Genomic DNA, 20500 nt, shown 5'->3' with positions numbered 1-20500 from the left:
TGTCCCAAATTCACTTAACCCTTTAAGTCACTCTTTTATGCCTATTTTGATGCCCACTTGTGTGCCAGTCATTTCTGTGTTCTTGCCACTCTACCTTAGGACCACTCAGTGCAACATATTTTATTACTGGGTGAAAGTTCTCATAATTCAGTAACACAATTATAAATACAAGTGATATGAAGAAGAAATTGACGCATAAGAAATCAGATTCAGCTTGGTATGAATATGAAACATTTCCGAACCACGTGACCGAAATAGAAATAGTCAAAACACCACAGCGGTTTGTCCCACACCGCCTCCCGTAGCTGAGCACAACAGAACGTACCACTTTCAATTGATCAGGAGAGACACAGTAATCCGGGCTGGCTGTCAGCGACATTGACTTGTGTCACTTAACTTATGTAGACGTGTGTTTCCCAGTCCCACCACAGCTATAAATCTATTCTTGTTTATATGAGTCAGCTAATAATAATAATAATGCGCAATGGTATGGTCCGAACGGGAAGCAATTCGTGATGACGTCACCGGGAGGGCGACCTATAGGCGTTTAGAGCGAGGGAAATTCAAATCTGTAGTAGGAGAGCAATAGCTGGCAGCTTATAGGGCAGGGAAGAGAGGGGCTCGGAGCAACATGTCGGAGGAGGACGCAGTCAAAGTGTGTTTGCGGGTCCGGCCGCTCATCCACAGGTAATGGCAGGCTGGTCAGGATCCCTATGTATAAGGAGACACTCACCTGTATAGTCAGACACAGGGGCCCACCACCCCAAATGAAAGGGGTTGATCAGCACTGAATGACCTGTGTGGAGGAAGGTGGCTGGGAGCAGGTAAGTATGCCTCCCTCTACAGGGCCAGAGATGCTGGTGGGGGGGGGAGTTGTCTGGCAGAAACAGCCCCTCTTCCACTGCTCATCAATGGAGGTGACCGCTCATTTAATTGCAGCGATCTCCTCCACAGTATGGAGATGAGTGATCACTAATGCCATGGCCTGTCCCCATACAGAAGCATTGTTTAGATGGCCTGATCTGCTGCTGGCAAACGATGATTTAGGTGTCCTGATGGAGCGCGATCTTGTGATATAACTGAACTTCTAGTGAGACCACCCTGTACCATAATGGGACAGCATGTCACTCACACTGGAGTGAGACATAGAGAAGAGCCCTCTCTGCGTGGGGTGGGCTCTCCTGTGTCTCGTCTGAGTGACACGCTGTCTCGTCACAAGCTATGGTACAGGGTGGTCTCGTGAGAAGTTCCCCTTGTCTCCAGATCATGCTGTGTGACCGAGATCACATCAGGGAGAAACCTCACCTAGCAGCGAAGTGACTAGTCACGTCTGTGGTGCCAGAAATCTCGGGGGACATTCTAATCTCATGTGCCCTCTCCAAACATACCCCTAGCGCAAATGACTTGCGTGTAATGTGATCTTTGCATTGAGGGGTTAAAGAAAAATCCGGAATCCTCCCCAGAACTTTGCTGGGACTAACATTGAAAGTTGGAGAGAAAAGATGGATGTTCTGCTCTTCACTGGGATCCACAATGGCGACAGCAGCCTCGTGCCTGTACGTGGGCCCACCAGCCAGGCCTCCAAACCTGTGTGTACAGGAGCGTAACACATTCATGGGTGGGGTGGACCTTTAAGATCAGGTCTTCAAATCATGCAGTGCCGTGCACAAAACGGAGTTCTGGTAGAAGTAGTTGTCCGGACATCTGATCCATAGTGATGCAGCGTTATAATTTGTTGTATCTATATGTTATGGCTGATTTTATGAGGTTTCTTTTATCTATTTTGTGTGAATTGCTAAGCCAGCCTGGAAGTTAGCACTAGAGGAGGGAGATAACGTAATCGATCATTGTCCCTCTACATCTAAGGGCTGGATTATATTTGACGATTTTGAAGGGCGACTGTCGGAAGGGAAGTGTTCCTTACAGCAATCGCCTGCTCGTTAGTGGAGGAGACTGAGCGATCTCCTCCAGAGTATGTGGAGGAGTCATCGCTGTGCCATCGATCGTCCCCATACGGACTAGCATCAGATCGCGATTAGACAGAATGATCTGCCTCCGGCAAACGATGATTTTTAAGCATGCAGGATTGCCCAGTGAACGAGCGTTTGCTCACCTCACTTAAATGGGGCTGAGCTGCTCCTAGGCCACATGAACATGTCGTCACTCTGCCTAGGAAAAGCAGAGAAGGCTGCTGTGCCACTGCCTTCTCAAACAGCTGATTGGCGAGGGTGTCGGACCACCACAGATCAGATACTGATAACCCGGACATACCTCCATTTTCACACAGGCAGCCCCCCCTGACTTCGATGCTCTCCTTTGCCCTGCGCTAGATTGCGCAGGGCAAGGGCTCTTTTGTTTACAAGAACACACTGCCGGGCGCAGGCTTCCGCCTGGTAGTGTGTTCGGTGACGTCACCGGCTCTGATGGGCGTGCTTTAGCGCTGCCCTAGCCGTTTTACTGGCTAGGGCAGCGCTAAAGCCGGCCCATCAGTCCTGGTGATGTCACTGGACTTCCTGGCAGACCCATGGAGAGCCCGGTTTCTCACCAGAAATCTTGAAAATGTCTTTGCCCTGCTCAATTTAGCGCAGGGCTAAGGAGAGCATCGGAGCATGAATTGCTCCGATGCTCAAGTCAGGGGGGGCTGCCTGGGGTGCAAATGGAGGGATGTCCAGTTTCAGCTCTAAACCCGGATAACCCCTTTAAGGGCTCGTTTGCCCACATTTTCCTCACATAATCCTCGACAAAAAATGCGTCTAAAAAGCCTCCAATTCATTTCAGTTGGAGGCAGAACTTTATTTTATTTTTTTTCACGCTGAAAAACTGCATGGGAAGAAGCAGCATGCCCTATCTTGGAGTGGAATGTGCGTTGATTCTCCCATTGATGAGAATGGGAAGCTGAAAAAAAAGTGCAGAAAATGTTCAGCCTGTTTTCAAAATCTGTTGTGTGAACATACCTTTAGAAATGTTTCTCATTTTCATACATGTTTAAGTAAAATATGTATTTCTATTCTCTTCTCTCATTTTAGAGAACAGGGAGAACAAGTGAATCTGGTATGGAAAACTGACAACAACAGCATATCTCAAGTGGATGGGACAAGGTCTTTCAGTTTTGGTAAGCTTTCAGTCTGTATACCCCGCACTCCAGCTGCTCGGCAGTAGCCCTGGCACTGCCCAGCTCACTCCATGGTGTAGTGACAGAGCCGGTTACTGGAGTGCTGCTCCTATGGAAGTGCACTGCACCAGGGGTCTCAAACTCAACCGGATAGAAGGGTTGCAGATAGAAAAAATGTCCAGTTCTCCGCCCAAGTTCATTTAAAATACAATACAAAATTGTGACTAGAATATAGCACCTCTTACATCCAGTGACGTCCCACTGATGTAGATGTTCTTTCTAGGGATCGACCGATTATCGGTTTTGCCGATATTGAGGATTTTGACTGTTATCGGTATCAGCATTTATTTTGCCGATATTCCGATAACTTATGGGGAACACAGATCGCGCTGCTCTCAGCGCTCTCCGTGTTCCCTCAGCAGCACAGGGGAGAAGGAAGCAGTGTCTCCCTCCCCCTGTGCTGCTGCCGCTGCAGCCAATAGGAGGACAGGGGACAAGGGGAGGGGCTGTGGCCACTGCGCCACCAATGAAGAGAAATCTCTCATTCATTCAAATTGAACAGGAGGCGGGAGCTGCAGAATGACATAGCCGGCTCCCGACCTCTATGAGCTGTAGCTGCGATCCTCGGTTAACCCCTCAGGTGCCGCGGATCGCAGCTACCGCTCATAGAGGTCGGGAGCCAGCTATGTGATTCTGCAGCCAACTCCCGCCTCCTGTATATGAATAAATGAGAGATTTAACTTCATTGGTGGTGCAGTGCGCCCCCCACCCCCACATTAAAAACATTGGTGGCGCAGTGCGCCCCCCCCCCCCCAGTATTAATCATTGGTGGCAGTGGCCACAGGATCCCCTCTCCCCTCCTCCTCAGATCGGAGCCCCAGCAGTGTAATCCTGGGACTCCGATCGGTTACCATGGCAGCCAGGACGCTATTGAAGCCCTGGCTGCCATGCTAAGCTCCATGCTGCTGTGTGCACAAAGCACAGAGCAGCAGGGACAGTGAGAGCTCCTATTCACCCTGATAGAGATCTATCAGGGTGAATAGGACAAGGGTTCAAGTCCCTAATAGGGCTAAAAGTTAGAAAAAAAAATAAAACACCAAAATATTAAGTATAAATGAAAAAAAGATTTACAAAAAAAAAAGCAAAAACTACACATTAACAATAAACATTAATTTTCAGCAGATTTGTGTAGGAATTTTTAACTTTTTTTTTCAAAAATGAAAAAATTCCCAGAATATCGGTATAAATTATCGCCCTGAAAGTTCACAAATTATCGGTATCGGACCTAAAAAAATCAATATCGGTCGATCCCTAGTTCTTTCCTCATTTTACTCTAGTCTCTCTCCTTCTTTCAGCCGTGTCTCATTTGTGCAGAGTTTGTCACACTTAGGTTCCGCGCTTTTCCTTCATCCTACCCCTCCTGGTACGGGCTCATGCACACTACCGTATGTATTTTGCGGAACTGAACAGCTGGCCCTTCATAGAACTGTACTATCCTTGTCCGTAATGCAGACAATAGGACATGTTCGGAATGCACACTGAGTAACTTCTGTGTTTTTTATTATTTATTTATTTTTGCGGACCCATTGAAGTGATTGGTTCCACATATGGTCCGCAAAGAACGGATGCGGAAAGAAAATACGTTCGTGTGCATTAGCCCTAATAGTGCTGACAGACTGCCCTCATTAGTAATATTGCCCTCTTCAGTACCCCAATAGTGATAAAGCTGCTCCCATTAATAACATTGCCCTCCATAATGTGCACAATAATGCCCCCAGTGTACCACAGTAGTAATTATGCCACCAGTATAAAAGGGCTAATCTGTAAGGCACCACAATGGATCCCACAGTAATAATAAAGCCATTATGCCAGGGCTCCAGATGGCGACCAAAATGGTCGCCAATGTGACTTAGAATTGCTAAATGGCGACAAGACTTTGTAGCCTTGTCGCCTAGACCCTCCGCTGCTCTCCCTCTCACACACTAGGAACTGACATGGCACGCGCTGCTGTCAGCACGTGTCATGTTTTCATCACAGGGGAGAAGGAGGCAGTCCCTCCCCCCCCCTGTACCGCTGCCACCAACGGGCTGATAGAAGTGTGGAGGAGGGGAGGGGCTGTGACCACTGCGCCACCAATGAATATGGTTTATGCCTGAATACAAACGCAGGGCTGCGCTGCGGGTGCCGGCCACATCCCATACCCGGCACCCAGCCTCTATGACTGCGTGCTGCGATCCGCCGATATTAACCCTTAAGCTGCAGCACCTGAGGGGTTAATAGCCTGTGTTTGTATTCAGGCATAAACTATATTTATTAGTAGCACGGAGCGGCGCCCAGGGATAATAGTAAGTGCAGAGAGATCCCTGGGCGCCATTCTCCATGTCTGTATACTTAGTTCACAATGTTTGGACCAATGAAAGGTCCTCTTTAACCACTTTAACCCCGCTAACTGAAACCCCCTTAATGACCATGCCACTTTTTACACTTCTGCACTGCACTCCTTTCACCGTTTATTGCTCGGTCATGCAACTTACCACCCAAATGAATTTTACCTCCTTTTCTTCTCACTAATAGAGCTTTCATTTGGTGGTATTTCATTGCTGCTGACATTTTTTCTTTTTTTGTTATTAATCAAAATTTAATGATTTTTTTTGCAAAAAAATGAAATTTTTTCACTTTCAGCTGTAAAATTTTGCAAAAAAAACGACATCCATATATAAATTTTTCGCTAAATATTATTGTTCTACATGTTTTTGATAAAAAAAAAATGTTTGGGGGGAAAAAAAAATGGTTTGGGTAAAAGTTATAGGGTTTACAAACTGTGGTACAAAAATGTGAATTTCCGCTTTTTGAAACAGCTCTGACTTTCTGAGCACCTGTCATGTTTCCTGAGGTTCTACAATGCCCAAACAGTACAAACACCCCACAAATGACCCCATTTCGGAAAGTAGACACCCTAAGGTATTCGCTGATGGGCATAGTGAGTTCATAGAACTTTTTATTTTTTGTCACAAGTTAGCGGAAAATGATGTTTTTTTTTTTTCTTTTTTTTTTTTTTCTTTTTTCCTTACAAAGTCTCATATTCCACTAACTTGCGACAAAAAATAAAAAAATCTAGGAACTCGCCATGCCCCTCACGGAATACCTTGGGGTGTCTTCTTTCCAAAATGGGGTCACTTGTGGCGTAGTTATACTGCCCTGGCATTTTATGGGCCCAAATGTGTGAGAAGTAGTTTGCAATCAAAATCTGTAAAAAATGACCGGTGAAATCCGAAAGGTGCTCTTTGGAATGTGGGTCCCTTTGCCCACCTAGGTTGCAAAAAAGTGTCACACATCTGGTATCGCCGTACTCAGGAGAAGTTGGGGAATGTGTTTTGGGGTGTCATTTTACATATACCCATGCTGGGTGAGAGAAATATCTTGGCAAAAGACAACTTTTCCAATTTGTTTTATACAAAGTTGTCATTTGACCAAGATATTTTTCTCACCCAGCATGGGTATATGTAAAATGACACCCCAAAACACATTCCCCAACTTCTCCTGAGTACGGCGATACCAGATGTGTCACACTTTTTTGCAGCCAAGGTGGGCAAACGGGCACATATTCCAAAGTGCGCCTTTCGGATTTCGCAGGCCATTTTTTACACATTTTGATTGCAAAGTACTTCTCACACATTTGGGCCCCTAAATTGCCAGGGCAGTATAACTACGCCACAAGTGACCCCATTTTGGAAAGAAGACCCCCCAAGGTATTCCGTGAGGGGCATGGCGAGTTCCTAGAATTTTTTTATTTTTTGGCACAAGTTAGCGGAAATTGATTTTGTTTTTGTATTTTCTCAGTCTCCCTTTCCGCTAACTTGGGACAAAAATTTCAATCTTTTATGGACACAATATGCCCCTCACGGAATACCTTGGGGTGTCTTCTTTCCGAAATGGGGTCACATGTGGGGTATTTATACTGCCCTGGCATTTTAAGGCCCTAAAGCGTGAGAAGAAGTCTGGAATATAAATGTCTAAAAATGTTTACGCATTTGGATTCAATGAGGGGTATGGTGAGTAAATGTGAGATTTTATTTTTTGACACAAGTTAGTGGAATATGAGACTTTGTAAGAAAAAAAACAAGAACAAAAACAAACCAAAAATTTCCACTAACTTGGGCCCAAAAAAATGTCTGAATGGAGCCTTACAGGGGGTGATCAATTGATCACCCCCCTGTAAGGCTCCATTGAGACGTCCGTATGATTTTTTTATTTTTTTTTACGGATCCACGGATACATGGATCGGATCCGCAAAACGCATACGGACGTCTGAATGGAGCCTTACAGGGGGGTGATCAATGACAGGGGGGTGATCAGGGAGTCTATATGGGTGATCACCCCCCTGTCATTGATCACCCCCCTGTAAGGCTCCATTCAGACCTCCGCATGTGTTTTGCGGATCCGATCCATGTATCAGTGGATCCGTAAAAATCATACGGACGTCTGAATGGAGCCTGACAGGGGGGTGATCAATGACAGGGGGGTGATCAATGACAGGGGGGTGATCAATGACAGGGGGGTGATCAATGACAGGGGGGTGATCAATGACAGGGGGGTGATCAATGACAGGGGGGTGATCAATGACAGGGGGGTGATCAATGACAGGGGGGTGATCAATGACAGGGGGGTGATCAATGACAGGGAAGTGATCAGGAAGTCTATATGCGTGATCACCCCCTTGTCATTGATCACCCCCCTGTAAGGCTCCTTTCAGAGGTCCGCATGTGTTTTACGGATCCGATCCATGTATCCGTGGATCCGTAAAAATCATACGGACCTCTGAATGGAGCCTGACAGTGGGGTGATCAATGACAGGGGGGTGATCAGGAAGTCTATATGCGTGATCACCCCCTTGTCATTGATCACCCCCCTGTAAGGCTCCTTTCAGAGGTCCGCATGTGTTTTGCGGATCCGATCCATGTATCCGTGGATCCGTAAAAATCATACGGACCTCTGAATGGAGCCTTACAGGGGGGTGATCAATGACAGGGGGGTGATCAGGGAGTCTGTATGGGGTGATCAGTGGTTCATAAAGGGTTAATAAGTGACGGGGGGTTGTAGTGTAGTGTTTTGTGGTACTTTACAGGGCTGCTTGTGTCCTCTGGTGGTCGATCCAAACAAAAGGGACCACCAGAGGACCAGGTAGCAGGTATTTTAGACGCTGTTATCAAAACAGCGTCTAATATACCTGTTAGGGGTTAAAAAAATCACATCTCCAGCCTGCCAGCGAGCGATCGCCGCTGGCAGGCTGGAGATCCACTCGCTTACCTTCCGATCCTGTGTGCGCGCGTTCACAGGAAGTCTCGCGAGATGACGCGTATATGCGTGACTGTGCGCAGCGCTGCCACCTCCGGACCGCAGATCTGTGTTAGGCGGTCCGGAGGTGGTTAAAGGGAGTCTGTCACCAGCATTTCACTTTTTTTAAAGAAACCCTTCCCACAGCTCCCTAGCATGCTTACAGTTAATCAAAACATTACCTCTGGCATCTTTCCTGCTCTTGGAAATCCATCAAAAACGATCTTTATAAGATATGCAAATGAGGGCTTGCAAGTGCCCAGGGGCAGCGTTACTCTTAGGTGCCCTGCTTGCTCAGCCTTTTCATTGCGTCCGTCCTACCCTCCGGCCGCCCATCCTTTCCCTCTGACCGCCTTTCTCATAGCTTGTTGTTCCGCCGAGATCCCGCGCATGCGCACTCCGTCCGTCGGCCTTGTACGGCATCACAGTAATTATTGCGCATGCGCCGGCTAACGACGCGAAAACTCAACAAAGGGGCGGTCCATCGGAGCATGGGCATTAATTACTGTGATGCCGTACAAGGAATGGGCATCGCAGTGCGCATGCGCCGGCCAAAGGAATGAGTGCACAGGCGCGGGATATCGGCAGAATTACAAGTTAGTAGAAAGGTGGTCAGAGGGAAAGGATGGGCGGGCGGGGGGGACGCAATGAAAAGGCTGAGCAAGCAGGGCACCTAAGAGAGTAACGCCGCCCCTGGGCACTTGCGAACCCTCATTTGCATATCTTATAAAGATCAGTTTTGATGGATTTATAAGAGCAGGAAAGATGCCAGAGGTAACGTTTTTATTAACTGTAAGCATGCTAGGGAACTGTGGGAAGGGTTAAAAAAGTGAAATGCTGGTGACAGACTCCCTTTAAATCACCCTCTTGCCCAATTTTACATATGCATTTTTTTTGTTTTTATATTTTATGCCCGAAAAAGTGCGAACTATTAAAATATTTAAAAATATCTCCTATGCGGTGAACGCCATAACAGAAAATAAAAACGTGCAATTTGCCTCTTTTTTTTTTTTTTTTTTTTTTTTTTTTTTTTTTTTTTTTTTTTTTTTTTTTTTTTTGTTTTGTGTCTGGAGACCTGTATAGTATCCTAATTGACTGCTGTACATTCAAAGAGCATTGAAGTGCTGTGCTCTTTGAATGCACAGTAGTCAACTAGGATAGCCCAGCGTTACATCATGGAGCACAGAGCAGCTTTGCATCTCGGTGACGGGCAGGGCAGCCCCAGCAAGTAAGCAGCACTAGCCTTGCAGTAGGCAGATAAGTGAGGTGGGGGCATTATAAGCAAGCAGCTCTATTAATGGGCAGCAGGCTTGGCAGTAAGGTGACGGCTCTGTATGCAGCGCTACCCTCACTGTGCTGCAAATAGGGACAGCCAACCTGTTGCCTATGTCAGTACTGCCCACCATCTGAGGAGAGCACAAGCTTGAAAATATAACTGGGACTATATGGTGCGCGCTCCTGTGTGCTGACAGGGGCCGTTTACAGACAGCCCGTCAGATGATGGATTTTCTGCAAAACCTGACCGAGCAGCCTGCCGTGCATAGGAAGTACATGCAGGCTGTAGAACAAATCCGAAAATACGATTTTAAACATAACCAATTGGAGAAATGATTTTCTTCACATAATAAATACTGGGGGAAAATTGCAACAGCGTCCATAGCCTTTAAGTAGAAAAAGAACAGCATTGCAGCTCGTGCCCAGACGTGACCCATGGACAGGTGTGCCGCTACAGTTGGAAGAAGGAAACCATATATTTCTAATCCTATGTGACCAGTTTCTTCTTATTTTTCCCTGTGTTCTAGATCGTGTCTTCCATTCCCACGAAACAACATGTCAGGTTTACCAGGAAGTAGCCGTTCCTATAATCCGTTCTGCTCTGCAGGGTTACAACGGTGAGTATCCCGCAGCTCTTATAAATGACTCTTCATACTGATGAAACTTTGAGATGTTTGACGGCGTGTTGTTTATTTTTGCTATTAGGCACAATTTTTGCGTATGGACAGACTTCCTCTGGAAAGACGTACACAATGATGGGTACACCAGATAATCTGGGAATAATCCCTCAAGCCATTAAAGAGGTTTTTAAAATCATTCATGAGGTATGATTATTTAGTTTTGCGTCACGAGATCAATTTTAGCTGCTGTGGTTAATATATTCCTTATGGAGCCTTCTGGGACTTGGCAACCAAAGAGCTCATATGTATGTCGTTAGTTGTTAAAGGGGTTGTGCGCTAATTTTAAGACCGCTTAGACTGGACGGGACTGCTTTGGTGATTACTTACCAGATCCGCTGCAGCCGGTCACTGGCCTCTGCTGCAGCAGCTTTGAATCGGAAGCTTACATGTAGGGGCCTAAGACAGGCAACAAGCCAAGAGCCAGCACTGGAGATCAGGTAAGTATGATCACCAACGCAGGTCCCTCTAGTTGGAAAGGAGTCCACAACCCTAAGTAATGTATGGAGCAGCTCACAAGCTGAGCCTTCTCCATGTCCTGCTGTCGCCGGCTGTGTTACACTGCTGGCAGCTGCAGGACTCTGAGCTTGCTCTGATCCAGGCCATTTGTCCAATTGCTCATTTGCTGTCATCACTATTGATTCAAATGGTTAGAGGGAGCACACCTTCACTCCCACAACTTGATATTGATAGCAATACAGAAGTACTGTTTAAGTGATCAAGTCTCCTATGGCAACTAATAAAATAAAAAAAACTGTTTCTCATATAAAATAAACCTTATTGATATCACCACTTCTGAAAAATATTAAAAGATCATTGTTTTACATGGTATTCCTATGCCATGGTTATTTTTTTTGTCACTTCACTTCCCCCCAAAAATGGAAAAATTTCAAATAATGAAAACTGAAAAGTTACAGGGTCAGAATATGGCAACACAAACCAATATGAATTTTATATTTTTTTTAACTAACAACAAAACAGCGTAAAAATGAAACCCAAAAAGCAAAGGCTCGGTGTTTTTCCTTCTGCATTCCACAAATATTTTTTTTACAGTTAATTATATATAAACTAATTTCTCTGCTACAAACACATCCCTCCTACATACGCACATGCACACAACAAACACTGCCCTGCTACATGCCCTCGCACACAGAGCTCTGCAACACACATAGACAGTGCATTTTTAGTAAAAACTCTTCTGCACTTCCGCCTGGGCCCACCCACTGGTGGCATCAAGGTGTTTAAGCTGCCGTTGAGAGGAGCATAGAGACCTTCGGCCCGAGGTTATTTTACTCAGCCTCTTCTGCACTTGCTGAACCATGGTTCAGCCTCCATTCCTGCACTGATTTCACACAGATCTGAGAGAGATGTGCAGATGCATCCTCTTAATGAGCCCGCAAAGCACTATGAGCACTCTGTGCAGGTTCCTGTTCCCGTGCTGTAAAACCGCAGTATTTTACAGTGCCTGTAAAGTGTGTGAGATCACACAAATCTCAATTACACTTTGCGTTTTTACCGTGCAGTAATAGACCTTCCATGAGGATTTTAAATGAAATAACATGTCCATTATGTCTGCGGTTGTAGCTGTGGATTTCATCCTTTTCAGTAGAAGGGTGAGATCTGTAGAAAATTTGTGCCCAAAATTTGCTGATTTTGGTGTGGATATGCTGCAGAAATTCATGCAGATCTTGTGTGCTGTCGCCTGAACATGTAATACACAAAACCCTATCTGGGAAGGGTTTATATTAATCAACAAATAAAGCCTATTTAGGCTAATACCCTCGCTTGTCCCAGATATTAAAACTTTAACTTTTAATAAATCTACTGAGGCCTCTTTCACACTTGCGTTGTCCGGATCCGTTGTGTACTCCACTTGCCGGAATTACACGCCGGATCCAGAAAAACGCAAGTGAACTGAAAGCATTTGAAGACAGATCCGTCTTCAAAATGCATTCAGTGTTACTATGGCACCCAGGACGCTATTAAAGTCCTGGTTGCCATAGTAGTAGTGGGGAGCGGTATACTTACAGTCCGTGCGGCTCCCAGGGCGCTCCAGAGTGACGTCAGAGCGCCCCATGCGCATGGATGACGTGCCATGCGATCACGTCATCCATGCGCGTGGGGCGCCCTGACGTCACTCTGAAGCGCCCCGGGAGCCGCACGGATGGTAAGTATACTGCTCCCCCGCTCCCCTCTACACTTTACCATGGCTGCCAGGACTTTAGCGTCCCGGCAGCCATGGTAACTATTCAGAAAAAGCTAAACGTCGGATCCGGCAATGCGCCGAAACGACGTTTAGCTTAAGCCCACAACCGGATCATTGCCTTTCAATGGGCATTCATTCCGGATCCGGCCTTGCGGCAAGTGTTCAGGGTTTTTGGCCGGAGCAAAAAGCGCAGCATGCTGCGGTATTTTCTCCGGCCAAAAAACGTTCCGTTCCGGAACTGAAGACATCCTGATGCATCCTGAACGGATTTCACTCCATTCAGAATGCATTAGGATAAAACTGATCAGGATTCTTCCGGCATAGAGCCCCGACGACGGAACTCTATGCCGGAAGAAAAGAACGCAAGTGTGAAAGAGCCCTAAGAATTACTAAGTAAAGTAAATGTGAGCTAAAGAAAAGGTTAAAATTATCTGATTCCCTTGTCGGTACTGAAGCATATATATTGTAGCTGCGATGTGAGCCGGGGGTGCACTCCCCATGCCGTCACACACTTGAATATTGTGTTAGCAGACCTGTACAGCACCGTCCTATATGTATTTCTATAGAAGATTCTATGTGCAACCACTGTTCAGTCTTGGACATGCTCTGCTAATCATAAACTATTAGCTGGAACTGACACTGACATCAGAATACTAAATGCTGTCCCCCAACATGTTTCGCCAGCTAATCTGGCTTCATCAGGGGTAACGGATAGAACCTGTGTGCAGGTGACCTTAAAGGGGTTCTGCAGTTTGTTTAAACTGATGATCTATCCTCTGGATAGATCATCAGCATCTGACACCCGGGACCCCCGCGGATCAGCTGTTTGAGAAGGCCGTGGCGCTCCTGGAGCGCTGCTGCCTTCTTAGGCTTCTTTCACACAGGCGTCACATTTTGGCTCAGGATGCGTCCCGGGTGCATTGCGGCAAACCCGCACGAGTAGGTACGCAATTTCAGTCAGTTTTGCACGCGCGTGATAAAAAAAACTGATTGTAGTACGCAGACCCGAACTTCTTCACTGAAGTTCAGGTTTAGGTTCAAGGTTGGGTAGATGTAATTATTTTCCCTTATAACATGGTTTATAAGGGAAAATAACATTCTTAATACAGAATGCTTAGTAAAATAGAGCTGAAGGGGTTAAAAAAATAAATAAAACATTCTCCTTAATCCACATGTTCGGGCAGCCCGGCTTCTTTTTTTTTTTTTTTTTTTCTTCCTTGCTGTGCAGGAGGAAAACCTTTGATGACATCACTGCGCTCATCACATGATCCATCACCATTGTGATGGATCATGTGATGAGCGCAGTGATGTCATCAAAGGTCCTTTACCCAGGTCCTGAAGAAAGACAGAAGAGAAGCCGGGCTGCGCGAACAAGTGGATTAAGGTGAGTTAAATTATTTTTAACCCCTCCAGCCCTATTTTACTAAGCATTCTGTATTAAGAATGCTATTATTTTCCCTTATAACCATGTTATAAGGGAAAATAATTATGATCGGGTCCCGATCATCTCCTAGCAACCATGCATGAAAATCGCACCGCATCCGCACTTGCTTGTGGAGGCTTGCGATTTTTCACGCAGCCCCATTCACTTCTATGGGGCCTGCGTTGCGTGAAAAATGCACAATATAGAGCATGCTGTGATTTTTTTCACGCCCATGTGCACAACCCCATAGAAATGAATGGGTCCGGATTTAGTGCAGGTGCAATGCGTTCACGTCACACATTGCACTCGCGGGGAAATCTCACCTGTGTGAAAGGCCTTAAACAGCTGATCGGCGGGGGTCCTGGGTGTCAGAAACCCCGGCGTTCAGATGCTGATGATTATCCAGAGGAACTGCAGAACCCCTTTAAACTGCTGATCGGAAGGCTCTACTAATCGCAAATGCTGAGAATAGGTCATCAGTATTTAATTCCCAGAATACCCCCTTTAAAGCAGTCCTTTTTGTGGATTTAGATGTATTTTGGGCTAACAGTTTTTCTCCAGTTGTCTCCACAACAGCACCCCTGAGACAGCAGGGTGCGTCAGTGGTTGGCACTGGTGGCTTGCAGTGCTGGGGTCCTAGGTTTGAATCTAACCAAAGACGACATCTGTCTTGAGTTTGTATGTTCTCCCCGCGTGTGTATGGTTGTCTCCTCCCACCCTCCAAAGACTAACTTAGATTGTGAGCGCCATGTGGGACTGAGTGATCATGAATGTCTGTAAAGTTCTGTGGAATACTCCTTCCTTACCCACTGATCCTGCTGCATTGCTGACTTTATCCAGTCAGGCTTATTGCCCATTTGTTTCTGGGTCTTAATTCCAAACACCAGCGCGGGTGTTGGTGTGGTTAGTTCTGAGGAACACGGCCTTGAGTTTTCCGTCCCTGTTGGTTTTGGTGGAGCATGTATCTAATCCAGGCTTGTTCTGAGATGCCTGGAATTTTCGGATTCTGTGAAGGTTTGTTCTGAGCTTTAGGTTGGCAGCTTCTGAGCTGCCTCAGTAGAAGAGCAAATTTAAAAAGAAAAATCTGTTCTAGCAAATAAGAAATATGTAGCATTGGAGTTTTTTTTTTCCTACGGCCAGTCTCTTAAGCGTTAATATGCCTTTCAGTTTGGTCCTTTCCTGAATTTTAACTTTTGGTATATGCCACGCTTGTTGTCATGGAGCAGGCTGGAGAAACATGCAATTACACTTCCCAGTAACTGGCTTTCTAGGAAGTCTCCACAACAGCACCCATATTTCCCTGTTCATATTTTTTTTCTTGGTTTGATTTATTATTTCTGCTTCCGAAGGTCTTGATAAATCATTGAAGGTAGGAGCCTGTTTTTGCCCTGTCCTGTAGGGACAGGAAAATCTCAGGGGTTCTGAAATGGAGACTTCCTAGAAAGCCAATTACCAGGAAATGTAACAGCACTTTTAAATATACAATTTTGCTTTGGTTGGGTTCTACATCTTCTGTGTTTCACAGTACATAGCAGCTGCAAATCACTATTCTGTGATAAATCCTTTATACTGGCTGTCTCCAGCCCCTTGCTCCCCTCTCTAACAAACTTCAGATTATTTTTTTTTTTTGACCAGATGAGAAATAAACAATTTGTTGCTTTTTCATTTAGATTCCAAGCAGAGAGTTTTTATTACGTGTTTCCTATATGGAAATTTATAATGAAACCGTCACAGATCTTCTTTGCGATGACAGAAAAAAGAAACCTTTGGAAATACGAGAAGATATCAATGTAAGTGGAAGCAATATTTTTATTTATTTTTTAAACCGGATCTTCTAGACCCCCCCTTGGGATATGCCATGAAGGTCTTAAAGGTATGGGTCCCACCTCTAGGACATGCACCTGTGTTCAGAATGGGAATCCCCTGGCCCTTCTGCAGCCTCTGTGACTGAATAGGTGGCCATGCATACGTATCTCTCTATTAAATTTTTGGGAGTTCTGTAAACACTTGCTGGTCTGATGGGTTGGTCCTACCTCTATCAGACACTTATGACATATCCTGTGGGTACACCATAAATGTCTAAGATGGTAAAAACCTTTTTAAGGCTACTTTCACACTAGCGTTCTTAATGGATCCGGCAGGGTTCAGCAAAAACTCTTGCGTTAAGTATAATGCAACCATCTGCATCCGTTATGAACGGATCCGGCTATATTATCTTTAACATGGCAAAGATGGATCCATCATGAACACCATTGAAAGAATGGGAGACTAATTAGTTTTCTATTGCGTTTTGCTCCGCATCCCAGGACGGAAAGCATACCACAGCATGCTGCTGTTTGCTCTCCGGTACGAGAACGGAGCCCATTTTGGAGCACTCCGTTCAGTTACGTTTTGTCCCCATTGAAAATGTATGGGGACAAAACGGAAGCATGTTTTTCTTGTATTGAGACCCTATGACTAATCTCAATACTGGAAAATATTAACGTTAGTGTGGAAGTAGCCTTGATGAAATCAACTTAGTTTTGTTTCCTTAGGCAGAGTTAACAAAAAGGATCTCTTCAGTTGTGCTCAGTTCGCATGAGTTTGTCATTTCTGTCAGACATTATTTTTTTTTTTGATGGGGGGGGGGGGACAAAGGTCTGCATGACTGAGTTTTTATTTTTTTAAATTATCAGTTTCTTCGAGCGGAAAGCTGAACGTTGATGCATACCCGGCCTTGCAGTGGCCAAGTTAACAATATTGTGCTTCTTTGCAGCGTAATGTGTACGTTGCTGATCTAACGGAGGAGCTTGTAATGGAACATGAGCACGTTTTACAATGGATCAAAAAGGGAGAAAGTAAGAATCGCTAATTATTTCTTTGGGGGGGACAGTGCCTGGTGCCTCTTAAACTGTAAACTGGACATTGCTAGTGAGGTACCGTAGAAGTTATATCGCACTGCACATTTATTTTTATTTTTTTGTTTAAATTTTTTTCTGGTTTAGCAATAAACTCACTATGTTCTAAATGTAGTACTTGGTTTTTGGTTCAGCAGAAAAACGAAAGACAGATTAAAAAAAAAAAAAAAAAAAAAAAAAAAAAGTTTGTGCAGGCTAAAACTATGAGCTGTAGGCATCAGGTGAGACCCCAGTAGACCAGGTTCAAAGGGGTTGTCCAGACTTGCAAAAAAGAGGTACTTACCAGGTCCCTGCTCCCCTTGCCCAAGGGGGCCAGGTCATCGCTGCAACTTGTCATTGACGGCAGAGGACCTGAGTGAAGTACCTGGAACCCAGTGGTGGTGGAGCAGATAAGTATGCTATCATTTGGCAGGTCTGGCCTTGAGGGTTTATTTTTTTTCCAAAGATGGCCAGTATAACATTGTACAGTTTCTTTACATGCCCCCTTCATGTATCACTTTACACGCTGTTCTGACTGTTGTGTTCTATTTTTTACCACCCAGAAAACAGACACTATGGAGAGACAAAAATGAATGACCACAGCAGCCGCTCTCATGCCATATTTAGAATGGTAAGGGTTTCATTTTTTTTTTTTTTTTTCACTTAAATTTTAATTTTTTTTTTTTTCTTTAGCATTTTTAACAAAAATATTATTTTAATAGATTCTTGAAAGCCGTGAGAGAAATGACCCAGGAAACCAGGAGAACTGTGAGGGAGCAGTAATGGTGTCTCATTTGGTAAGTAATGTTTGAAGATGAGCATCTGTGAAGACTTTGGAAGATCTTAAAAACATCTGGGCATGTCTGCGCCTTGTAGCTTACCACATGTTTAATGAGACCTGGGTTCCCACCCTTGTTGTTCATTACTGAGGTTTTTTCTTCAGAATCTTGTTGACTTGGCTGGAAGTGAAAGGGCAAGCCAGACTGGTGCAGAAGGCGTACGGTTTAAAGAAGGATGCAATATCAACCGCAGTCTGTTTATTCTTGGACAAGTTATTAAAAAGCTGAGTGATGGTCAAGTTGGGTAAGTGTATATTGGCTATTTTTGCTTTAAAATTCTGTGTGTGTTTTAATCTCTGATTTTATCATTTTTTACGAAAAGCTGTAAACAGAGATCCAATATTCTAATAATCTTGAATTTTAGATTTTTAGCAGTTAACCTATATTTAATTTTTTTATGTATAAACAGTGGATTCATAAATTACCGCGATAGCAAGCTCACACGAATTCTTCAGAATTCATTGGGTGGAAATACAAAGACTGTAATCATTTGTACTATTACACCAGTTTCACTTGACGAGACCCTGAGCACTCTGCAGGTAACTAGTCTCTTTATCCTCTACTGTTCGATGCCCTCTAAGCTAAGACTTTATTCACATGTCCATTTGATTTCTGTGAAAAACAATAGTTTTCATCCATGAAGGGTTTTTATTTTTTCGTCTTCCATGTCCCCACCTGCACTACTAAGCTAAGGCTACTTTCACACTGGCATTTTGGTTTCAGTTTCTGAGATCTGTTTCAGGGCTCTCGCAAGCGGTCCAAAACGGATCAGTTTGCATTCTGAATGGATAAATATCCGCTCAGAATGCCTCCAATCAGTCTCCATCCCGCTTTGGAGTCAGACACCAAAACGCTGCTTGGTGGCAAACTGATCCGTCCTGGCACACAATGTAAGTCAATGGAGACGAATCCATTTTCTCTGACCCAATCTGGCACAATAGAAAATGGATTCGTCCTCCATTGACTTTCAATGGTGTTCAAGACTGATCCGTTTTGGCAATGTTAAAGATAATACAAACGGATCCGTTCTGAACAGATGCATGCAGTTGTATTATCGGTGCGGACCAGTCTGTGCAGATCTATGACTGATCCGCTCCAAACGCGAGTGTGAAAGTAGCCTAAAAAGTGGGTTTCCACAGCATGTCCTACCAATGGTCAGTGAAAACCTCTGACAGAACATGGATGGCCTCCATGTTCTGTAAGTGATTTTCACAAACTCTAAACTCCAGTTGGTGTGTTTGGTCCACAACATGGACAAAGTAGTGCATGTCTTCTGTATTTTTCTGACCGTATGTCAGTGGTTAAAAAAATGGAAATATGACTACGTACACTAAAATAGGTGGTTAAGCGTGCAGTCCATTAAGAACACGGAAAGCACACATCTGAGCCATGTGAATAGGCCGAGGTTGTGCTCCACTTTCAGTATACCGGCTTTCTTCAGTGAGCAGTACACAATCCTTGTTGCTGTCAGGGATGAAATTCCTGGCCATCGGATGAGGAGCATCGTTGCTATATAGCAATAGCTGTGCTCTAGGTACCTACAGGTAGCGTTCACACTTGCCAGTCATGCGGTCAATAAGTTTTACAGCACAATATATATTTTCCCTTACGTCTTTGATAAGCCATAATCATATCCAGGATTCAAGTGACCAAATCCCTCTAGCAATGTTTGATTTGTATCTCTTGGTGTATGGAGAGCCGTACCCCAACAAAATGCTATTTGAATGTATTCGTACAAATCTTTTGTTTCTTCTAATAAATTAGATTTGTGGGTTTCTAGTTTGTCTTTACCGAACTTATGCCCTATTAAGACATATAGGCAACCCCCTGCTTGGGATTTCCATCTATTAGCCAGAAATCAACATTCTAAGGCCCTATGTACGCAACATTTTCAGTCCCTATCCAGCCTTTTTTTTTAAATGTTATTTATTTTGTAACTTGGGTACAGACCCATTGAGTTTATTGGGGCCACACAAAAAAATGCCCACATCCATATGTCTGTTCCGCGGCCACGCAAAAAAGGTGGACAAGAATAGGATGTTTCTACATGAGGCGGAAATGCACACAGCTCATATTAGTGTTTTGCGGACCACAAAACGCAAACTGTTGTGTGCGTGCCGCCTTAGGACTCTTCTACATGAGCGAGTTTTCCGTGGGGGTGCAATGCGTGAAGGGAATCCTGACCCATTCGTTTCACGCATCAGTTCTGCATTCAGGAATAATCGCCGCATGTTCTATATTCTGCATTTTTAACGCAGCCCTAGCCCCATAGAAGTGAAAGGGTCTTGTGTGAAAAACGTATCAAAACTGCATCCGTGCGGAAAAGACTAACGCTGAACGCAATTGCAGACAAAACTGATGGAACTTGCGTGCAAAACCATCATTTTTTTTTTTATCCTGAACAGATCTTGCCACAATCAATATCGCTTGTGTGAAAGAGGCTTTAGGCCCCTTTCACACGGGCGAGTTTTCCGTGATGTTGCGATGCGTGTGGTGAATGCATTGCACCCGCACTGAATCCTGACCCATTCATTTCTATGGGGCTGTGCACATGAGCGGTGATTTTCACTTCATAGAAGTGAATGGGGTGCGTTAAAATCACATGGCATCCGCAAGCAAGTGCGGATGCGGTGCGATTTTCACGCATGGTTGCTAGGAAACGATCGGGATGGAGACCCGATCATTATTATTTTCCCTGACCCTAAGTTCACACCTGAGCGTTTTACAGCGCGTTCAAACGCGCTGTAAAACGCTCAAC

At 44.8% G+C, this 20500-nt stretch overlaps 1 protein-coding gene across 1 annotated transcript in view; it reads left to right on the top strand.

The window, feature by feature from the left end:
• The first annotated feature begins 597 nt into the window (after window positions 1-597).
• The window catches only part of CENPE (centromere protein E), a 122538-nt gene continuing 102635 nt past the window's right edge, over window positions 598-20500 (top strand). Inside the window, exons 1-10 of the mRNA XM_044277610.1 lie at window positions 598-687; window positions 3027-3112; window positions 10249-10338; window positions 10427-10545; window positions 15698-15817; window positions 16783-16864; window positions 17467-17534; window positions 17626-17700; window positions 17847-17986; window positions 18152-18281. Coding sequence (XP_044133545.1) covers window positions 632-687; window positions 3027-3112; window positions 10249-10338; window positions 10427-10545; window positions 15698-15817; window positions 16783-16864; window positions 17467-17534; window positions 17626-17700; window positions 17847-17986; window positions 18152-18281 — 966 coding nt within the window. The 5' untranslated portion in view covers window positions 598-631. The remainder of the gene's footprint in view (window positions 688-3026; window positions 3113-10248; window positions 10339-10426; window positions 10546-15697; window positions 15818-16782; window positions 16865-17466; window positions 17535-17625; window positions 17701-17846; window positions 17987-18151; window positions 18282-20500) is intronic.

The sequence above is a fragment of the Bufo gargarizans genome, chromosome 1 (assembly GCF_014858855.1).
Source record: "Bufo gargarizans isolate SCDJY-AF-19 chromosome 1, ASM1485885v1, whole genome shotgun sequence".
Taxonomy (NCBI): domain Eukaryota; kingdom Metazoa; phylum Chordata; class Amphibia; order Anura; family Bufonidae; genus Bufo; species Bufo gargarizans.
Note: the sequence above shows the minus strand (reverse complement) of the source record. Positions and strands in the feature narration are given on the sequence as shown.